The 17,217-nt window shown below is 33.2% G+C and overlaps 2 protein-coding genes across 2 annotated transcripts; both read left to right on the top strand.

The window, feature by feature from the left end:
* Positions 1–974: 974 nt before the first annotated feature.
* LOC120078791 (cysteine proteinase mucunain-like) lies at positions 975–4,152 on the top strand. Its single transcript, XM_039033104.2, has 5 exons — positions 975–1,717; positions 2,174–2,409; positions 2,492–2,632; positions 3,158–3,610; positions 3,752–4,152. Exons 1-5 carry the CDS (start codon positions 1,186–1,188, stop codon positions 3,848–3,850), a joined length of 1,461 nt encoding a protein of 486 aa, XP_038889032.1. The 5' UTR covers positions 975–1,185; the 3' UTR covers positions 3,851–4,152.
* A 4,085-nt stretch (positions 4,153–8,237) lies between these two features.
* Positions 8,238–15,046, top strand: PEN2 (PTEN 2). The gene is made up of 13 exons (XM_039032190.2): positions 8,238–8,430; positions 8,872–9,368; positions 9,953–10,054; positions 10,137–10,193; positions 10,376–10,441; positions 10,933–11,109; positions 11,245–11,331; positions 11,429–11,493; positions 11,584–11,660; positions 12,358–12,404; positions 13,844–13,974; positions 14,077–14,146; positions 14,254–15,046. Exons 2-13 carry the CDS (start codon positions 8,922–8,924, stop codon positions 14,770–14,772), a joined length of 1,845 nt encoding a protein of 614 aa, XP_038888118.1. The 5' UTR covers positions 8,238–8,430; positions 8,872–8,921; the 3' UTR covers positions 14,773–15,046.
* The last annotated feature ends 2,171 nt before the right edge of the window (positions 15,047–17,217 follow it).

The raw sequence follows: 17,217 nt of genomic DNA, 5'->3' as shown, positions 1-17,217 counted from the left end.
TTCAACTCCAAAGAAATTACTGGATGAAGAATAGATCTCTTCTTTTTTTTTTTTTTTTTTTTTGTAATGCTTTATTTATTTATTTTATTTTTTTTAAAAAAATACCTCCTTTAGTTTCAATTCCCCTTTTATAGGAGGATGAATCATGAAACACACATACAACTCCATAAAAAGAAATCCAATAAATTTTAGGTACTATGGATCCATGAAATAAATCAATATAAAAAATATCTTTTTTTCCTAAATTTTGGGTTTAATTTCTATTTGAAAAAAGTTAACACATTTATTCAAGTTTTGAATTTGATTTCAATTTAGCCTAGGTTTCAAAAGATATAACGTCCTTTGATTTTTGTTTCAATTTGATTATTTAAGTTTCGTGATTTAGACTTTTAGTCTTCATTTTTGAAGTCAAACTAAAGCTCCATTTGGAGCAATGAGTAGAATTTTTAAATTACAAATAACATGTGAAAGTTAATAGTAGTAGCTTTTAATTCTTTTTTAAAAATTTGTTGATTTTTTAACCATTTAAATAAATATATTATAATAATACTCTTTCATATTAATATATTTTTCACATATATTTTTAAATTTTAATTGATTGAAATTCAAATCATATAAAATTTTAAAAGATATATATCGTAATTAATTATCAATATGAAAATAATTAAAATAATTAAGTATATTTAGTTCATATAATTGAATCAAACCAATTTAGTATTAGTTTATCCAACTTTAGTTTTTTCTAATTTAAAAATAAATTTTACCAAACACAAATTTACTTTTTTTTTACAATTTATTTTTCAGAAAACAGAATTGTTTTAAAGGCTACAATAACCCAAAGCCTAAATGTGTAATATTTAGACCAAATGAAAACTACATAAAAAAGATATATTTTTTTTCTGTAATAAAATAGGAATAAAAGTACTGGGCAATATCCATTATCCACATCATCTTAGTTTTGAGATTTTTATTTCAAAATTATTTATTTATTTAAATTTAGAATCTTTATGGAGAACCCCGGGAACAGCGTGGAGTTTTCAAACAAATTCGAACTTGCAAATATTCTCTGCAATTGCGGACTTCCTTACCAAATTCCATCTCTTCTTCTCAACTTCCCTATTTAATTCTCCATTCACCTTTACTTTCCCTTCATACCCATTTCTCTTTCTCCCAAATCCCTCAACCATGGCGATTTCCTCCACTTTCTCCTTCCTCACCCTCGCTTTTCTAGCCCTCTTCCTCTGTTTTTCCCCATTTTCATCGGCTTCTCATTCATCCACCTTCTCCATCATCGATGAAAACGCAAAACACCACATGGGTATCCCCGATATTGCCGATTCTGATCACCTAAGATCCCCTCAACGGACCGACGACGAGGTTGCGGCTCTGTACGAGTCCTGGTTGGTCCATCATAGGAAAGCTTACAATGCTCTCGGCGAGAAGGAGAGGCGATTTGAGATTTTCAAGGATAATCTCAGGTTCATTGATGAACATAACCGGGAATCGCGGACGTATAAGGTTGGATTGACCCGTTTTGCCGATCTCACCAATGAGGAATATCGGGCAAGGTTTTTGGGTGGCCGATTCCCCGGGAAGCCTCGCTTATCCGCCGCCAAGAGCGGTAGGTATGCGGCGGCGCTCGGCGATGATCTTCCGGATCATGTTGATTGGAGAAAGAAGGGCGCTGTTGCGGCTGTTAAAGATCAAGGACAGTGTGGTGAGTTTTTTTTCCTCTTTTTTTTAACCATTTTTTGTTGGACTAATCCGATGGGAATGATGCTTGGATTTTGTGTTTTCTTTTCGTTTTCTCCTTTGGTCTTTGTTCTTTTGACTCTTGTAAACGACAAGTCGTTATCGATTTGCGTCTGTTTGAGTTGGTGCTGAGTTTCTCTGGAAATTTGTTACGAGATCCATATTTATAGGGAATATTTTTCACAAATAGATTCATTAGATATTGGCCAATGTTCAACCCTGATCATAATTTATATCTGTTAAAACTAGCTTCATTTAATCTCTGAGGATTTGTTGATGATTATCGATCAAACCAGAAAATGCGTTAAAAACTTTCCGATCAAAACTTGTTTTCCAAGTAACCTTTTATCTTCGAGGATTGTTTTAATAATGGCTATTCCTGGATGGTAATTAACGTAACTGGGTTATGTTTTGAATGAAGGGAGCTGTTGGGCTTTCTCGACAGTTGCTGCAGTGGAAGGAATTAACCAAATCGTCACTGGTGAATTGATCTCTCTGTCGGAGCAGGAACTTGTGGACTGTGACAAATCATATAACATGGGGTGCAATGGTGGTCTTATGGACTATGCTTTCCAGTTCATCATTGACAATGGTGGAATTGACACTGAGGAAGATTACCCTTACAAGGGCCATGATGCCGCTTGTGATCCCAACCGGGTTTGTTCGGATCGGCTTCATTTGATTCATATATCTTACCTGACATCCTAATTTGACTTGGTTGCTAATGTTTTGTCAACAGAAAAATGCCAAGGTTGTAACCATAGATGGGTTTGAAGATGTTCCTGAGAATGATGAGAGCTCTTTGAAAAAGGCTGTGGCAAATCAACCAGTTAGTGTTGCCATTGAAGCTGGTGGCAGAGCCTTCCAACTTTACCAATCGGTAATCTCTTCAACTTTGAACAATTTCTTGAATGTTGTTTCACTAAGCAAAGGCTTTGACATCTCTGTCCTAGGAAAGAATATCTATTTTAAATGCTTATTCGAGCATATTCTGTTGTGTGTATGCTTGTTTTAAAGACTGTCTGTGATTAAGCATCATTCAGGCTTAGGAATCGATATTCAAGTCGAGTTTAAACTGTTGTGTGTGTGTGTGTGTGTTTTGAAGACAAAAAACAATATGTATTTGTGCATCATCCAGGCTTGTGAAATGATAGGTGTTTCAAACTACAATTTATTATTAGAGAGAATATAAGATCAAGGCATCTCTAGGATTAGAGAGTTTATTATTAGACCGGATGTTAGCTATATCAACCAGGGTGCATCACTATGGACCCCGACACAAACGCTTATTTGAGATTAATTTGTTGTGTGTTTTAAAGTCAATTTGTGCTTATGCATCATTCAAGGTGTTGTGATTGTGTGTGTTAAGTGTTTGAAGACAATTTGTGTTTATACATCAATTCAGGGAGTCTTCACTGGCCGTTGCGGAACCAATCTGGATCACGGTGTTGTTGCGGTTGGATATGGTACAGAAAATGGTACAGATTATTGGATTGTGAGGAATTCATGGGGTAAAAACTGGGGAGAGAGTGGTTATATCAGGTTGGAGAGAAATGTGGCCAACATTACCACAGGCAAATGTGGTATAGCAGTACAGCCTTCATACCCCATCAAAACCGGATCGAACCCTCCAAAACCTGCTGCTTCTCCACCATCTCCTGTCAAGCCCCCGACAGAATGCGACGACTACTACTCGTGTGAGGAAGGAACTACCTGCTGCTGTATCTATCAGTATGGAAGCACCTGCTTTGGTTGGGGATGCTGCCCACTCGAGTCCGCAACCTGTTGTGATGACCATTACAGTTGCTGTCCACATGAATATCCCATCTGTGACCTTGAGGCAGGAACTTGCCTAATCGTAAGTCACATCACATAGTTTTCTAACCAATGCTTATTCTTCAATGAGTTCCTTGTCCTTGTCCTGTTAACTCATGATACTCATTCAACAATCAAGTTCATGTTTGATATAATCTAATCATTGTAAATGGATGAAACACAGGACAAAGACAGCACAATGGGAGTCAAACTGCTGAAGCGGCTTCCTGCGAAACGTACGAAGGGAATTCAGAAGTTTGGGGAGTTGTTCGTTGGTGCTTGAGAAGTCTGGCAATGGTGGTCGGTGTCGTCCCTGAAATCAACCATTTGAACACAGGTCTAGAGTACAGAAAGCTATTAGAAGTGGAAACTTGATGAGATCCTCCCCATTTATTTGTCTCTGCTCTCGTGGGGCTTATTTTCTTTTTACAGTATTGAACTTTGATTGTGTTATAATTCACCTTGGTCTTTCAAATATTGATGGTGACATTGTATATAAAGTTTCCTCGGGCGAAAACTTGTAACAAACTTCCATCTCATTTGCTTTGAAGATAAATTGTATATATTTATCAATTCTTACTCTTACTCTTAGTCTTGGATGTGGTTGTTCTTTTGAAATTTTAAAAACTGAAAAAAGGAAAATGTTTTTATTTTGTTATTATTGTTATTTACTATTGTTCGTGTGTTATTTTGGTTAGTTGTGTTTGTATTTCTAGTTTCTACAAATTTCGTTCAGATTTGAAAGTATTTTGACATTGCAAAGTACTGTTTGGTGGGTTTTTAACATTGATTTTTTTTAATTGTACTTGTTTTATCCTAATTACTTTGTTTTCTCATAATTATTTTAGAATATTGTCGTTTTAAACAAATATTGTTTTTCTAAGTTTTTAGGGCATAATCCATTCAATTCCAAACTAAGTTGTTTCATCTACCTCAAAGTTTTTGCAACGAGTTCAATCAATGTTCTGCTCGATTTTGATGGGGTTCTCGATGGATAAAAGGAAGGCCCTGATAAGAACAAAGATTTAGTAGGGGATGAGCTTCAAGGATACAACTCTTTTTAATCAAGAAATCGTGCAAAGCATAGTTGATGTATCCTGAGAAAATCGGATAGCCTCTTATTCAAAACACTCAAAGGAAGATACTATAAAGACGAGGAGGTTCGTGTGACTTGGTTCCTTTGCCATTCGGGAGTGTTTTTTAGTCACTAATGCCTGAGAGTCGTTGCACCCTAGACATCCTATGGTGACTTGATCTAACCATCTTTGGTTTGGAAGTAATATTCCCAGACATTCTTTTATTATTTGACTTTCTATTCGAAATTAGTTATAGACAGCGATGTTCCTAGTGTGCCTCCACTGGTAGAGTTGAGACTAGAGACCATTTATTCTTTGATTGCCCTTTGTCTAGGGGACATGCTCTTATGGAGAGTTGTTCCCACATGATCGTTTATTGGGATACAACGTTCAATTGGATTTGTCATTTTAATGCAGCTAATCGTTTAAGGCATAAGGTCTGGAAAGTCACTTAGCATGATTTATTTATCATATTTGGCACGAACATAATGTTTGTGTTCATGGAGCTACCTTGCATCCTATTGTGCGGTCTGAGATTTTTCTTTATTGTTCTCAATAGCTTGGGGCTTATATCGAGGGGACTCAAGTAGGTTCTCCTCTCTAGGACTTTTTTCTTTAGTTGTGTGTGTATTTTCTATGTAATTGGTTTGTTTGTTTAATGCTTGTTCTTCACTTAATTCCTTTGATGTTTTGTGGTTTGAATGTGCCTTTAACTTTGAACTATGAGCTCCACTTTATTTTATTGCAATTCTACACCTTTTAAAAAAAAGGTTAGAGACATGAGACACGCCATTTTAATATAAACAATAATTATAAATATACCTATAATATCAATTATATATATTATATTTTAAAATATTGTATCCACTAAAATATTTTTGTGAGTACCTTATATATTATTGAAAATGATTTATTTTACTACTTTTAAATAATTATGATAACAAACACTAAGTTTAAATAATATTTATTTATTACATTAATAAAAATTTATATACTATTTTCAAACTTTTAATTAAAACTTCAACATTTCACTAACATGTATTTATTACTTAGTTACATGAAATTGTGTCAACCTAAATACATTCTCACAACAAATTTTGTGTTCGAATTGAATTAAGGAAAACATGTTTTTTTAAAAACTCATTTTTATTTAAACATTTTTAATAAAAATCGATTAAAATGTACTTTAAAAGATATTATAAATGGTTACCAAACAGTCCAATTTCTTACAAAAATGACTTATTTTTTAAATTAAATACTTGAAAATACATTCCAAGCACACCCTTAGTTCATGAAATTCAACTTGAATTTGTAATAGTATTAAGATTAAAAAACACTTTTACCCCTGAACTTTTATGAAAGTAACAATTTAGCCATTAAACTTTGGTTTGTATTGATTTGGTTCCTGTACTTTCAATTTCGCAACAATTTAGTCCTTGAACTTTAGTATATAAGACTTTTAATCCTTATGCTTTCAAGTTTGCAACAATTTATTCCCTAACGTAAAAAAAAAAAAAAAACAAAATTATATGTCAATTTTTATTATTTTATGATTTACACTTTGTATTTTGTAAAAATATCGAGTCTCTAACTAATTTATCGGTTTATTAATGCAATAAATCTCATTAAATCTTAACACTAATTTCTATAATAAGGACTAAATCGGTACAAATTTTAAAGTACAAAGACTAAATTGTTACACAGTAAAATGCAATGACTAAATTGTTATAAAATTGAAAGTACAATGACTAAATTATTACTTTTATGAAAGTTTAGAGACTAAAAGTGATTTTTAACCTAATATTAATTACTTCTAGCTTTAGCAAACTTGGTCAAGTTTTTGTATCTTGAAGAGTCATCTGATTTTTGTGAGTTCCCTATATGATTTTCTATTTTTTCTTTTCAAAATCCATAGGTTCTCCATGAATGCCTCAAAAACTCTAAAATGAAGATATTTCCTAATAGAGCCCCATGGGTATTGTGTGAGCTTCTTTGACTGAGCCTAACCTTTTACTGACATTGTTGGAACTAGCCCCAACTCTTTTGAGCTTTGAACTTTAGGTCAAATTACAGCATTTTCAGTTTAATTGCTATATGACCTAAGTTGACCTTAATTTGAGATGCATATCAATTTACAATTCGTTCATATTTTAATAATTTATTATTATTTCATTCATTTTAAAATAATGACATGTTGATGGGTGATTGATTACTAATTTCTTTTTTCTACTTATAATTCATTTAGTTAAATATATATATTTTAAGCTAAATGGTTAAAGTTCGAACTAATTAGGGGTGGGTTCATTGGTACATATGCATCTAGCAATGGAGTTGGACAATATGATTATTGTGCGTTTATTAACGGGCGAGGAAGAAGATAATGTTAGATGATTCTGTGTTAAATTTACCTTCATCCATAAGTTAAGCTTTTGGTTTAATTAGCGATTTAAAATGGTATCAAAGTAGGTGGTCCAAAGAGGTCACTGTGTGTTTAAGTCCCTGCAATGTTATTTTTCTTTATTTAATATTGATTTTCACTTGTTTTTGTTTGACTTTTCTACATATTTCAAGCTCACAGCTGAGAAGTGTTAGATGATGTAAAATTAAATTTACCTTCAACCATCAGTTTAAACTTTTGGGTCAATTAGTGATTTAATAGATAAATCAGTGAAATTTGTGAGGAAGGCATTCTATTCATGGGGATACAAAAGGAGACGTCAAATCTAACAATCCTAGAATATGGTAGCTGATGGAATTGTTCATTGGACAGCAAATGAGGAGGATTCTCGTTGTTGGTGGGATAATTTCCCTATTTGGATTTGTTGGGTAGTTATGATTGATTTCACTTCGTTGGATATGTAATTGTTTGTGATATTTGTTTTAAAAAAATCCAATCAACATGTTGCTAAATTAAAAAATATATAATAATAATAATAATAATAATAATGTCTATAAAATGTAAATGATATAGAAAAAAAAGATAGTAAATTTTCTTTCAAGTGGTTGATTCAAACATAACTTCCATAGATAACACACTTATTACCATTCAAAGGTTAATAGTTTCATTGAAGAATTGTTTTTGTACTACGCTACCTCCATTCAATAGCTACAACAAAAATATAATTTAAAATTGATGTAAAATTTACAGAATAAATGAATAATAACGTGTTAAATTATAAATGAGAGTGATTTAGTACCATAAGTGGTTTTGTTGCGATTTCTCCTTGAATGGAAATAAAAAGGAAAAAGAGTTTCTTTCTCGAAAGACTAAAGAGAAAATGTAGGCATATCCAAACATGATGCCATTAAATCGTAACATAATATATAAATGAAAAAATAAATGCAACAAATGTAACTTAAAAGCCTACACTAACAAAAAGCATTAAAATAATAATAAAAAAAATCGCAAGATGGAAACGAAACGCCAAGGCCCTGGGAGCGGACAGGACACATCTGGGTCAAACTTATCCACGGTTAAAATAATAAGTAATCTAATCCAACGGTCGTTGTTATATTCCAAGCATGAATTCGTCTGCACCGTCCGATTTCTCGATCATCACCAAAGCTAGATCGCCACCACACGATGCATTGACTGGGGGACCGTGTCGAGAACGAAATGACCCTTTCACCCATTCCTTCAAAACCACGGCGATTTTCAGTTTCACCGCTCCACCTCCCTCTCTCTGTTGCTCCCTCCCACGTTCGAAACCCTAAATCGACTTCCCTCTTTGAAAATTTCTCACCCTTTTTCGCCTTGGATTGTTCAGCTATTGTTGTGTTTCTCTGGGTAAGATGAGATTGCACTCTTTGTGCTTGATTCTAATGGGTTCATTTCAGTATTTTACTTATTCACTCTGTTAGTGTTTTTAATTTTCTTGGATCTTGTGATGGTATAGTTAATGGGTTTTTCCCCTGTTCATTATTTCTCTGTGAATTTTGATCTCAATTTTGTTTTTGTTTCTAATTATGGATTTCTTTTTTAATAAAGAGTTGTCTGTAGTTTTGAGATAATGATGACAGCGGCAGGGTAGCTTAATTGTGACTCTCTCTGTCTTTCTGAAAACGAAATGAATTTTTCCACTGGAAGTGTTCTTGCTCCTTGAATTTGATGGCATTTCTGTGCTTGTTATGTATAGCTTGAGGATTTTTGCCTTTGGCATTATCTAAGATGATCATTTTAAAATGCTTCTTTGTCTTCTATGTTTTCTCATGGTGATTTTTCCTGCAGACGAGGAGTAATGCTTATGTGGGGTTCTTGACACTATCTCTAGTCATATAATGGATCCAAATTCTACTGATTCCCAAACATCACCTACTGTTAATTCCTCGGAAACTAAGCCGCCAGAAGTACGGCCTCAGGCTCCTGCTACCACTGGAATGGATAATGTAGCCCGTGATGCAACATCTAAGCTATCTCCAAGTGGCATAACTTCATGGGCGAAAAACTTGAAAATTTCTCAACCACAGTCAGCTTCACAAGTTGGAGCGACTGATAATGCTGCTGGGAAGTCAGCTTTTGCACGTTTTACTAGTGGCTTAGGTTTGAACTTGTCTCCAAAATCATCTGCTCCACCTAATGATTCCCCAGATGGAACTTCTAAACCTGCCCAGCCCAGTTTTGTGGGATCAATTACAAGAGGGTTGGTTGACTCTTCAAAGAGTGCTGTAAAGGCTGTACAAGTTAAAGCTCGTCATGTTGTCTCCCAAAATAAGCGAAGATACCAGGTTTTTCCCACATACCATTAGCTTCTTTCTTATGTGACCATTTTATAAGTTTTTACTGCTAGTTATATATGTATATACTATTTTCTCGTCTGAGCTTTACAGTACATATGGCTGAACCTAATTTGTTTTTGGATCAGAGGAAGATAACATTTTATGTTTGCAGTCTTCGCGGAGTAGTGATGTGATTGCAGAAGTTTGTAATTTGCATTTTGGCATTCTAAATTTTTTTAATGAAAGCAGAAAATGCAAATTTTGGACCTCAAGCAGCAGTTATATCTGTCTGACTAAAATTGGATGTTATATGTCTAACAGCATTTATTGACTTAGTATTGAGTAAGTGTGTATGTAATGTAAACTTCTAGACTTCTAATATGTACATTATGTCCCGTTGTTCTCCTTTTTGTATCAATGAATAAGAGTAATGGGAATACCAGATGCTTGTTTGTTTTTTCTTATAATACAAAATGTGATATCATATAACATATAGAGAAGACTATTTGGTTCTGGTTAAAGTATTCCCTACATTTTATGCGTGTTTACTTTTATGTTATTATGATATGATTATAAAGGTTCTCTTCTTACAGGAAGGTGGATTTGATTTGGATATGACTTATATTACTGAAAATATCATTGCTATGGGTTTTCCTGCTGGTGACATGAGCTCAGGGTTTTTCGGTTATGTTGAGGTTATTCCCTGTTACTCGTGTTGTATGACTTACATTATTTTCTGTTTGAATGATATTCTAATATATATGACTTGTGAGGCAGGGTTTCTACAGGAACCATATGGAAGAAGTCATCAAGTTCTTTGAAACACATCACAAGGTATGTATGGATTTGTCCATGATATGCATTTTTTCTGTTTTAATTTTTTCCCGATACATTTCATTTTTTAAACTACTTATCGTTTGGACTCTGTTGTCAGATGATCGTCTTTCCATGATTGATCTGCATTGTAGATTTGCCATTTCATGTTTTCATGTTTTGTATTCTTATTTTATCTGCAGGGAAAATACAAAGTATATAATCTTTGTTCGGAGAGGCTATATGATGCTTCATTATTTGAAGGAAAGGTTCGTGATGATCTCTTATTATCATTAATATTCTGAGTTTTTATGGGGGTGGGGTCACAAATTCTTTTCATAATGAAACTTATGAAGCATTACAAGCAGTCAAATAAGGTTTGTTGAACGTGAAAACTACTAATTGTAGTTCCAATAGGGTTCTCTCGACCAGAAACTCGGTTCCCATGCTGAGTGAAAGTTATAGTATATTTGAATATATCGTGTGTTCTTTACTTTAATGTACATTTATGTAATTTATATGCTGTTTTCTTTTTGACATTTTTAATCTTTAATTTCTTTGGTTCATCTGAAAGATTTTAAGAAGACCCTTTTAATTGATACTTTCAAGCATATACGTCATTGGGTTTTTTTTTTTTTTTTTTTTTTTTTTTTTTTTCTTTTTTCCATTTTTGTTTTTTTGAGATTGTTTTCTAGATCGCTTGTTTTTCTCTAGATAGTTGAAAAATTGACATGGATGGTAATCTGGGATTTTTCTTCAGGTGGCTTGTTTTCCTTTTGATGACCATAACTGTCCGCCAGTTCAACTCATAATATCATTTTGCCAAAGTGCTTATTCATGGCTGAAGGATGATATTGAAAATGTAGTAGTTGTGCATTGCAAGGCAGGAATGGCCAGGACAGGCTTGATGATTTCCAGTCTTCTTCTATTTCTTAAGGTTTGGATTTGTTGTCTAGATCTAAAAATTTGGGGAAGTTATGGAAAAATGTTCCATATTGATTCTCTCTTAATTCTGTTGTTTTTTTTTTTTTTTTTTGTTTTTTTGATTTTTGCATGCTTGCCTCTTTTGCAGTTCTTTCCAACCGCTGAAGAATCCATCGAATACTACAACCAGAGAAGGTGTTTTGATGGCAAAGGCCTGATCTTACCAAGTCAGATTGTTAGTGAAAATTACCTTCAGAGAATTTTGTATCAAGTCTTTTCATATGTCAAAAGCTTCTAAAATATTATCATAATATCGTTTTCTATCTTTCTAGAGGTATGTCAAATATTTTGAGCGTATTCTAACATACTTCAATGGAGAAAATCCTCCCAGTCGCAGGTATGATTCTTTATCTCTAATATCATTCCTATTTCTCAATTACTCTTGTTTTCCTTTACAGTTAGCATGTTCACATTAAATATTCTGCAGGTGTGTGCTTAGAGGGTTTCGTCTCCACAGATGCCCATATTGGATCAGGCCTTCCATTACTGTATCTGACCATAATGGTATATCTACAATTCTCCTTTCAGCCAAGAAGTTCACTATTCCGATAATTTATGGTGTCATATTTGTCCTTGCCTTTGTTTTCTTTATTTTTCACTAAGAAGCACGGACACGGACCACGGACACGATACGACACGGTGATACGCCAATTTGAAAAAAACTAAGACACAAATACATCGGGGATACACTCTTTTTTTTTTTTTTTATTACTTATTTTTACAATATAGATAAATTTAACATAAAATACTAAATACACACCACAAAAAAAAAAAAAAGACACAGAATGTCAAGTTAATCAACAATTATAGGAGATAGAAACGTTCAGGTTTCTGACTTCAGTTTTTTTTTGTTTATGTTTTTTTATCTTTGGTTAAAAAAATGGTCTTTTCTTTTGTTCTTTTAAATCTAGTTTAACATATAATTGATTTGGTCTATTTGGGTCCAATGTAAAAGGTTGGACCATTTTCTCTTTAAAAAAAATTTCAGGCATGTCCTGGCAGTGTCCCAAACGTCTATTCACGTGTCTGAAATTAGTTGTGTCCATGCTTCATAGTTTTTAACTATGTTTGTTACTTTTGATGATTAATTTTGATTTTAAGTCTCGTCTTTAAGCATAGAATGAAACTATCAATGGGGTTTAAAATATCTAGAATCCAAATAATGTTAGTAGTTTGCTCTAATGCTTTCCCTAATTGGCAGGTGTTCTGTTCTCCACTAAAATGCATCCAAGAACCAAAAGTCTCTCGGTATGTATTTGATTATTTTCAAAAGTAGGGGACTGAGAATAGCCTCACTTGCAAACAATAATGGATCTAGTTTAAGATTTTTGAGAGTATCAGTCAAAGTCTTTTCTGTCTTTCTGGCATCAGAGTTCCATATATATTATTTTTAACAAGAAATAACTTCTCATTTATGAAAAAGAACAAATGTTGTTCTAGGATACGAACTCTGGAAGGGAGAGAAAGTATAATACAACTTGTAAAGATTAACCAAGAAAATAAATATACATTTAAAGAACCAAGAATTTTCTAATATCTTTGTCTGAAAGACTTAGAGAGCTTGTGAATGAATGATGTAACCTATGATTAAGGCCTCCATCAAACACCGAAAACCAATAGCTATTTCAAATCGTCCAATGAAATCCAATAACTGATCACCAAATATCAATCAACAAATAACCTTTTAAAACCAACCACAAGCAACCTGTTGCAACAAAATGAGAAAGCTTCTCAATATCAAATAAATTGATTCCATCAAACTCCAAACTTCAAGCCAAATCTGCACTACTTGAAAATTTCTTCATCCTTTCAAGAACTCCCATAAAAAGAAGCTATGGAAGAACCATCCCCAGGAAAGAAGTAAAAATGCTCTTCACGTGAGTCGATCAATAACCTCATAGAAGACAACAAAACTTTCCAAAGCTAAGCCGTTGCACATTCTTTCTTAAGCCAAAGGAATTTCACGAAACTCAAGACCACATGGTTCTATCGACGGAGAAAATTTGGCCGGGATGGATGAAGGAATAGGAGTCGTCTTGTCTTAATCTGGAAATAGTGAGTTGAAAGCTTCGGAAGAAGAATTTTCTTAGAACATCGGCCTCGATACTGAGATCCACGGGCTGAATGACTGATTCCACACCACTCAAACTTACCTTGGAGTCTGATGAGAGACATTACCATGAGGTGTAGGGTTCTTTGTCGAGTGAACAACTCCTCTTGTTAAACCTATATTTGGATCCAAAGGAGTGAAGACTATGGTTATTTTGGGTTAAGATAGGTGGTGGAAAGGCTACATTTTGATAAGAGGGTACTAAAAAGCTTTTCATATCTTTCTTCAAGTGAATCTGAATTCAAAGAATTTCCTCAAAACATTGATGGAATGAAGAAAAGGTTCCTTTCTTACGAGAATAAGACACAGGATAGGCTGGAATAAAACGATTCTTCCCTTCTCAACACCTAGGAGCTTAGGCAAAAGGCACAAACTTTTAACTTCAGGCTTATGCTCCCTTCCGTTTAGCATCTTAGTACTTCTGTCACTATAACTTCAAAAAGAACATTGAAGAAAATGTTAAAGAATAAGACCTTTTCTATTTAGACATTGTAAAAAAATGAATGTATTCTTTTTCTATTTAGACATTATTGTAATAGTCCTTTGTAAGCCTCACTAACGTAGTTAATATCTGTAGCCAGAAGATTTTTGGTTTACTGCACCAAAGAAGGGGATAATGGTCTTCGCCTTGCCTGGGGAGCCTGGTCTAGCTGAGTTGTGTGGGGACTTTAAGGTTCATTTCCATGACCGCCAAGGAGATTTCTATTGGTAAATGATCTGAATCCCGCTCCCCAACACTCGGCTTCTTGGGTTTCTTTTAAGTAGTGTAAAGGAATTCAGTTGAGTTTACCTGATCTGTTTTATTTTCAGTTGGCTAAACACAACCATGACTGAAAATCGGAAAATGCTCTACACGAATGATCTTGATGGGTTCGACAAGGTGAGTACTGAAGTTTAATTGTGTCGTGTAAATAACTGGGTATTATACTTATTACGAGTTGTTACGTGTTTACCGTTCTAAAAAAATACCTATTTTGCTTTTTGTAGAGGAAACTACCGTCCCCTGGATTTCAGGTGGAGGTTGTTCTAGTAGATACGTCACCCAACATGGACAATACTACCAAAAAGTCGGATGAAAGCTCAGGCTCAAAACCTTCTGCAGCGGATGGAAATGAAGTTTCTGGGAACCAAAACAGAAAATCAGGAACTAATGATAAAGATGATGTATTTTCTGATAGTGAATCAGAAGGTGGTTCTTCAAAGAGCAAGAAGGAGGCAACTTCTGGTTCAGGGGCTGAAGGATCAGCTGTCAAGACAACATCTAAATCTCAAACGAGTATGACTTCATCGGATGATGTTGCGAGTTTATCACATGCAACAAAGCAAGTTTCCCTGGGAGATGGTGGTGCTAAACAGACTGCTCCTGCCAGCGATAAAAAAGGTGACGGAGTCGGAAGATCTGATTCTCTCCCAGAAGTTCCAAACTCAGAAAGTGAATTCAAGGCAATGGCTGCTGATGCTTCTGTTTTCACATTTGGCGACGACGAAGACTATGAGAGTGACTAAATGAGAAGGCACAATGTTATTCGCCCCAAGCCACGGCCCATCGTCTGTACATAAAAACCGTGCTGCAGGTGAACCTTAAGATTCATTCATTTGGGTTGTAAATTCAAAGTCTGTCTCAGTATCTGGTTTATTGTTGAATTGAGATAGCATGTCAAAAAAAAAAAAAAAGAAGTTATTTAAGTTCGTTTTGAAGACGATACTGTTCTATAAAGTTCAATAAAGCTCAAGTGCAGAAGACTGTTTGACATGGTTTTTCTGTCATTTAGGCTTGTAATTTGCTGAATCAGCTTGTCTTATCTTGTAGAGTGCCTTTGGCCATGTGGACAAATGAAATGGATTTTAATTTTGGAAAAAATATCTTTTTAATCTTTAAGTTTTTGCAGTAGGTGCATTTGGTCCCTCAAGTTTCAAATTAGCCATTTTAGTCTTTAAGTTTTCAATAATAGGTTTAAAAGGTTCTCTTCGTTAAAAACAATTCGATCATTTCTCGTGAAGTTTGTCTCATGAAGTTTGCTTCACAAGATAAAAGACAAAAATGACGTGGAGTTTGATGAGTTCATTTCTCATGAAGTTTGAGAAAAAACGTGAAGTTGAGTTCATTTCTCGTGAAGTTTGTCTTGTGTGACGAACTTAATGAGACAAAAGACAGAAATGACGTGAAGTTGAGTTTATTTCTCATGAAGTAATTTCAGGAGACAAATTTCAAGAGACAAACTTCACGAGACAAATCTAAATCCAAATAATCAACTTAGTTAGCAAGTTATATTAGCATTTAAATAATTGAAAATTTGGGACTAAAATGACTAATTTAAAACTTCAAGGATCAAATGCACTTATTCCAAAAAACTCGTGGACTAAAAAGGTACTCTTTCCAAAATTTAAGCTATTCGTTTTTCTTTGTTGGGATGTATGTATGTGTGTAATACACGTACAACAAACTCTTCCATTTAACTCCATTACACCGAAGCCTCGTGGTGCAGTGGAATAAGTATTATGGCCAAATAAGGAGAATTCATCTCTAAAATGAGAAAATACTTTCTAAAGAATAATGTTCTATTAAAATGGATAATTCTATTACAATCCCAAATTGGCTATTTATATATGAAAATAAGATAGATTAATTAATTAATTCTAAAATACTAATTAATCGGAATTAACAACTAACTAAACAAATATTAAACTTAAATATATTCATTATCCTATGGTCATTTTCATCACCTCGTTTGATAGTTACATTGTTTTTCAATTTTAATTTTGAAAATTGTATTTGTTTTTCTCAATTTCTTACTATGTGTTTTATGTTTCTTATGTAAGAAGGTTGAATTCTGAATCAAATTTCAAAAATCAAAATAATTTTTTAAGAACTGCTTAGACCCTGTTTGGTAACTATTTATTTTTTTTGGTTTTTTATTTATGAAAATTAAGCCTTTAGACACTACTTTCGTCTCTAAATTTCTTCTTTTGTTACCTACTTTTTACTAATAGCTTAAAAAACCAAGCCAAAATTTGAAAACTAAAAAAGTAGCTTTTAAAAATTTGTTTTTGGAGAAATTTGGCTAAGAATTCAACCATTGTACACAAGAAAGATGCAAATCATGGTAAGAAATGAGGAGAAAATATGCTTAATTTTCAATAACTAAAAACAAAAACCGAAAATGGCTATCAAACGAGGCCTTAGTTTTTAAAATTTGACTTAATTTTTGAAAATATAGATAGAAAGTAGATAGCCATGCAAAAAAAAAAAAAAAAAAAGGTAGAGATAAAAGAAGCGTTTATAGACTTAATTTTCAAAAACCAAAATGATTAATCAATGCTTAAACTTTTCAATTTGTTGATCTAGGTGAATTTTGATTAAATTGGATATTAACATTCATATATAGCTTTTGTAGTTTTCCTAAAAATGTCAATATTGAAGGAGCCACATGCAAAAGATAATGAAATTCATATACGCCTTTTATGTTTATTATAACCATTTCCTATAAAGTAGACAGAAAAAGTAAATAACTGGTTTTAGTTGATTCTTAGGCCTTCTTCACTAAATTATTAAATTTATTCAAAATATTAGTAATATAAAGTAATTTTAGTAATATAAAGTAATTTTCTTTGTATTTAGTTATTAAAGTTCCATATCAGTTTTATGGTCAAAATACAAATATCTAATTTGACTTGGACTTAGTCATATGACATGAAACTATCATAGTTATAAATTGGAAACATCAACATCACAAAAGATCATCCATTTTTAAAAAAAACATATATTATATAAATGCTACGATTGATAAGTCAACTCCAATCTAATTAAATTAAATTAACAATTTTTATAAACATTACAAAATTTTAAAATCATATAGTGGAGAAACTATATTGATTTATATATTCTTTTAACATAATAAAATAGAAACAAACCGAGTCAATATGACTCTAAAATTTATAATTTATAAATAC

This window comes from Benincasa hispida, chromosome 5 (assembly GCF_027475165.1).
Source record: "Benincasa hispida cultivar pf3 chromosome 5, pf3_genome.v1.1, whole genome shotgun sequence".
Lineage (NCBI taxonomy): Eukaryota > Viridiplantae > Streptophyta > Magnoliopsida > Cucurbitales > Cucurbitaceae > Benincasa > Benincasa hispida.
The sequence above is the reverse complement of the archived record's forward strand: the minus strand, read 5'-3'. Positions and strand labels throughout refer to the sequence as shown.